Source organism: Poecilia latipinna, unplaced genomic scaffold (genome assembly GCF_001443285.1).
Source record: "Poecilia latipinna isolate Pla-1442-1.1 unplaced genomic scaffold, P_latipinna-1.0 Scaffold5138, whole genome shotgun sequence".
Classification (NCBI taxonomy): Eukaryota; Metazoa; Chordata; class Actinopteri; order Cyprinodontiformes; family Poeciliidae; genus Poecilia; species Poecilia latipinna.
In genome coordinates this window covers 5,917-11,147 of record NW_015117754.1, presented here as the reverse complement: position 1 = coordinate 11,147, position 5,231 = coordinate 5,917, and the positions used below count along the sequence as shown (strand labels likewise).

Below are 5,231 nucleotides of genomic sequence, written 5' to 3'. Positions count from 1 at the left end.
CAGCTTCTGGACCTGTTGGTTTGTCAGTCAGACCTGTGACGGTGATGATGATGACGATGATGATTTTCTGTTGCAATTTACTTCTGAAGCCGGCGGCCAATCAGAGCGGCCGTTGACTCTGGTGTCAGCTGCTTATCAGAGCTGAGGCAGAAGCTACATTCTCATGGGTCACATGATCTCACACAAAGCTCTCTGATTGGCTCACATGCTCTCTATGCCTTCAACTGAACTTTCAGAAACTAAGCAGGTAAAAAAGAAACGTAACAAGAAACAGAGTTTTTCCTGCTGGATGAAGTCTAGTTAATCCTGAAGGTCAGAGCGAAACTGTTCTGCTGAAGATGCAGAATCACAAAAACATTTGTTATGTGGATGAATTGACGAATATTGACGTGAAGCTATTCATCTCTCATATTTTCTATGAAGGTCATTTTATCATTTTTCTAAAACAGTGCTATGAAATTTTGGATGCATTCTGGCTAAATTAGAGTTTTACTCCCAGCACTTTCCCACGTGTCAGTGATCTGTGGACACAGCGATAACAGAGTCAACATTTAGGAGGCTGAGCTGAGAACAGCTGCACCATCTGCAATAATCGCATATTATTCCAAAGAGCACAGAGAAAGCAAACATAAATTCAACAAGCAACCATTTAAATATCAAAGAATAACTTAACACATAACGACTATTTCCCTGTTCAAACTCTCATGGATCCCAGCAAAATCTGCTCCATGTAGAACCAGTGAAACTGCAATGAATTCCCAGCAAACCTCTCCGATCCCTTCGGTCCCATCTTTGGTTGGAAAGTCTCTCAGCTGTCACTCATCAGACACGAGACCAAGAATACGTTTGTTGTCTTAGGATGCCGGTAGTTCCAGAAACACAATGCAGGCATCAACCGGTCTCTGCAGTGACCAGTTCTGTTCTGTCCATAGGAACAGTTCAGAAGGTGTTCCTTGTGAGCACCCAGGGTCTGTGAGAGACCCAGGACCTCACAGACCCACTGACTGTCCCACAGATCTTCTTTCAGGAATGCCTTTAGCACCTAGCAGATGTTTACAATCTGTCTAAACTTGAAAGAGAAGCTATGGAGAAATATGTAGAAAAATCCCCAGCTGCAGGGATAATCTGTCATATTGTAGCCAATAAAAACAATTCCTCTCTCCTACTGAAGCAGATCTAGCTCCTACTATCTTTTCCAGAAAATGAACAGCTTTTAAGATACCTGTGGGTCACTTGGGGTACTTGTTCATCATGGGGTTGTTAAATGCCCCTGCTGTTTTCCAGGACCTTGTTAATTATGTCCTCTGAGACTGTAACATCTTCTCTTCATCCATCTGGATGACATGCTCTTCTTCTTGAAAAGTGTTACAGAACATCAGGTACATATTGTTACATCTGGAAGGACCCAAATGCAGAAAAAAAATGTACAACAGAGTACCTTCAGAAAATAGGTACAACTGGAAGGAGGAAGATCAGAGAGAGTAGATCGTGCAACACAGGAACTGAACAGAAGGATTCAGCAAGGGGCGACTGTGGCTGTGTGGGTAGAGATCGGAAGGTTGTAGGTTCGATTCCAGCTTCCTCCTGCTGGAGGCACATCGACATGCCAAGAGTTCAAAGAGATTTACATCATAAAATCACAAAAATATAGTTATAAAAAAACAACATAATCTACAATTGAGAAAATCAGTAACAAACTTTACATTTTGATGAGTGCCATCATCAAAACACATCAAATATGTTGGTGAGTGTTCATTTTATTTTGGCCACTGAAGACAAATATTCTCCTCTGATCTGCGACCAAATGGACAACAACCCATGAAGTAGCACGGCTAATCGTGCTTTTATTTTGAAAATCGACACGCTAAATGAAGCAGTCACATGACCCATGCAATGCCAGGCCTCGTTTGTTGCCAGTCACGTGGTTTTCAGCAAGACAACACAAGCCTCGAAGCGGGGTTTCATCAGACACGCCCCCTTTTTACTCGGCACAAGCCTGGTTCAGAAGGTCCATCACTAGTCTACCCGTTAATTGTTCCCAGCTGTGTCTTGTTCCCTGATTATGCTCTGTGTGCCACCTGTGTTCCGTGTTCTTTGTCAGATCTTTGTCGAATCTGTCTTGTCTAGCTGCCGGTATTGTTCGTTTTCACCAGTTGCTACCAGTTTAGAGCCTTAGCCCTCCGCTCTACTGTGCTGCCTGGATTTTGGAATTATTTGTGTACTTTTCTTCATTAAAACCATAATTTTCTTCATTTTGACCTGGGTGTATTACATCTGCCTCACCACTTCACACCGCATTTCATGACAAATTTAGATGACAAATTTTGACAGATTTTCTGTGTTCAGTTCAGTCTCTGTTGTTCTACCCCTGGATTGTCCCCAGCTGTCCCTCATTTCTCCTGATTGCCTTCCCTGTGTATTTATGCATACCTGTGTCTCTTTTCCCTGTCGGGTCCTCGTCTATTGCCGTGTCTATAGTCGTAGTTGGATGTCGTGTCATTACCCTGTTTACCAGTGCAACTAGTGTGGAGTTCCTTGCTTCTAAGTTCACCTGTGCTTCCTGGCTTTTTGTTATTTCATCCTTAAAACGTCATTTACTCTTCATATCTGGGTCCACCGTGTCCATCTCAAAACCCTCAACTGATGACAACATGCTGCTTTAGAGAGCACAGGCATGGCTTATATATTAGGAACCAATTGGACATATTTCAAAAAGAAAGAGAAAAAAGACTAGAGTGTCAATATATAGCCCAGTTGTTCTCCAAGAGAGGTGAGTAGACTGTGCGAGTTTGATTTTAATTCTAATTTAACCTCCAGCCTTATGGTCTCAGCCTCATTCTGACCTTCGTGTTCCTGCCTGTTCAGGTGGAAAAATACCCACACCTGTCCAAACTCCCACTGTCCTCTGATAAGATGTCCTTGCTGTCCCGTCCAATCATGTCACTCCACTGACGTATAAAAGCAGCGGGCCCAAAGGGAGTGGACATGATCGAGCCATGGCCTTCCTGTGGATCCTCTCCTGCCTCGCCTTTGTCGGCGCCGCCTACGGTGAGACCGGCCTTCATCAGCAGAGTCGCTCAGAGACGAGCGTCTCTGCAGACCGTTTACACTGCATGAGCTTAGAAAGACGTCTAGCTTCGGTTGAAGGGAGAGGAAACATGTCCTTCTCCTGAGATGCCAGGAGTTTATTTCTAATTGATGTTGGTAATGATGTAATGATGATGTCATCAGGTTGCGGCACACCTGCCATCACTCCCGTCATCACCGGTTACGCCCGTATCGTGAACGGTGAGGAGGCTGTGCCTCACTCCTGGCCCTGGCAGGTGTCTCTTCAGGTAAACTCACACAAACAAAGATGCTTTATTCTGTTAACTTCAGGGATGCTCACTTCCTTTTTAAGAACCATCTCTGATGTAGAAATATTTTCTAGCCGATAACCGTTGCTGGTACAAGGATCGCTACCTCACCCTCCTGCAGATCATCAGTTCAACTGAACAACTCTATGGAGATTTGATCATTTCTAAACTTTGGAGGGTGTTGAATTTGTACATGTGAAGCCAATATTAAACGGGTGGAGACGACAAAAATGTTGCAGAATAAAAGTTTATCTTTCTTAGACTGCATGCTCCTAATGTTTACCGTCAGAAATCAGTGTTTGTCGCGTACTGATCACCAACCTGATGGCCACATCAGCAGATCCAGGTCTGACTTTAGGCTGGAAGAGATGTCACACATGTAAACGTGCTGCTGTCAGAGCAAACGCATCCATCCTCTGATTTTTCCAGGACTGGAAAATACCAACCTAGCTTCTCTTTGCCGTCAAACGGCAGCCTTGGCGTGCAGCCGTCACCTCCTCTTAGTTTATCAGCTGCGTCTCTGAACTGACCTCTGACCTGTGCGGCCTTACGTCAGGCTGCAGAGTCATTACAACTTGCACAGCTGTTAAAATGGGACCAACCTCTGTTTCAGGATTACACTGGCTTCCACTTCTGCGGAGGCTCTCTCATCAATGAGAACTGGGTGGTGACAGCTGCTCACTGCACTATCAGGTAAGCATCACACACCTGAGGTCTGCGTTACCTAAGAAGAAGTGATCAAAGCGTTGGTGTGTTGCAGGTCCGGCGACCGTGTGGTCCTCGGAGAGCACGACCGCTCCTCCAACGCAGAGAGCATCCAGGTGATTTCTCCTGGCAAGGTAAGTGAGACCGTTCACATGACATCCCCTGACCTTTAACCTGCCACTCCTAAACATGTCACCTCCTGCCAGGTGTTCAGACACCCCCAGTACAACAGCTACACCATCAATAACGACATCACCCTGATCAAGCTGTCCAGCCCCGCCCAGCTTAACATGCGGGTTTCCCCCGTGTGCCTGGCTGGGTCCTCCGATAACTTCCCTGGAGGCATGAAGTGTGTGACCTCTGGCTGGGGTCTGACCCGCTACAACGGTAACGGCTGCTGACGCTCACAAGCCTTTACGAGAGAATCAAGAGATTGCAAGCAACAAAAACTTTACAATAATTAATAACACAGGGGTCCTGTCATATTTTTCAGACCTGGTTTTCTGTTCAAAGGTTCACTTCATTCACTAAATCCATAAAATGTCTTAAGTCATCTTCCGGGTTGAAATTAAGAACCCTGAAAATTGTTTTTATTCCTGAGTAATAATCATGTCTTTACTGTAGTAAATGGACGGGGCCGCCTGACTTGGAAAATAGTTTCTAATGAGTTTGAACGTTCTGCTGGTGACTGTTGTGTGTTTTTCAGCCGCTAACACCCCCGCCCTGCTGCAGCAGGCCGCTCTGCCCCTCCTCACCAACTCTGACTGCAGTCGATACTGGGGCAGCAACATCACCAACCTGATGATCTGCGCCGGAGCGGCCGGAGCCTCTTCCTGCATGGTGGGAGTTCTGACCCGGTTCTGTTCATCCAGTTTGACCTCCCAGTTTTCACCAGCCTGTTGGGTTTCTTTGCTCTGTTCCTCAGGGTGACTCTGGAGGTCCTCTGGTCTGTGAGAAGAACGGAGCCTGGACTCTGGTGGGCATCGTGTCCTGGGGCAGCAGCACCTGCAGCACCAGCACTCCCGCCGTTTACGCCCGCGTCACCGAGCTGCGCGCCTGGGTCGACCAGACCATCGCTGCCAACTGAGCGTGCTCAGCGGTCGGCCTCCACTTCTAGCCTGATCTACAATAAAACACAGAAACTGACTAAACCTGCTGCCATGTCTTGTT

The 5,231-nt window shown here is 46.3% G+C and overlaps 1 protein-coding gene across 1 annotated transcript; it reads left to right on the top strand.

The window, feature by feature from the left end:
- The first annotated feature begins 2,939 nt into the window (after nt 1-2,939).
- LOC106943317 (chymotrypsin A-like) lies at nt 2,940-5,212 on the top strand. The gene is made up of 7 exons (XM_015026629.1): nt 2,940-3,048; nt 3,232-3,335; nt 3,970-4,049; nt 4,117-4,195; nt 4,268-4,448; nt 4,768-4,901; nt 4,987-5,212. Exons 1-7 carry the CDS (start codon nt 2,997-2,999, stop codon nt 5,146-5,148), a joined length of 792 nt encoding a protein of 263 aa, XP_014882115.1. The 5' UTR covers nt 2,940-2,996; the 3' UTR covers nt 5,149-5,212.
- The last annotated feature ends 19 nt before the right edge of the window (nt 5,213-5,231 follow it).

Bases quoted from the DNA above. Each gene is read 5' to 3' on its own strand.
- LOC106943317 (XM_015026629.1), top strand. From the start codon at position 2,997: ATGGCCTTCCTGTGGATCCTCTCCTGCCTCGCCTTTGTCGGCGCCGCC. The intron at 3,049-3,231 runs GTGAGACCGGCC...TGATGTCATCAG, and splicing joins CTTTGTCGGCGCCGCCTACG to GTTGCGGCACACCTGCCATC. The intron at 3,336-3,969 runs GTAAACTCACAC...CCTCTGTTTCAG, and splicing joins CCTGGCAGGTGTCTCTTCAG to GATTACACTGGCTTCCACTT.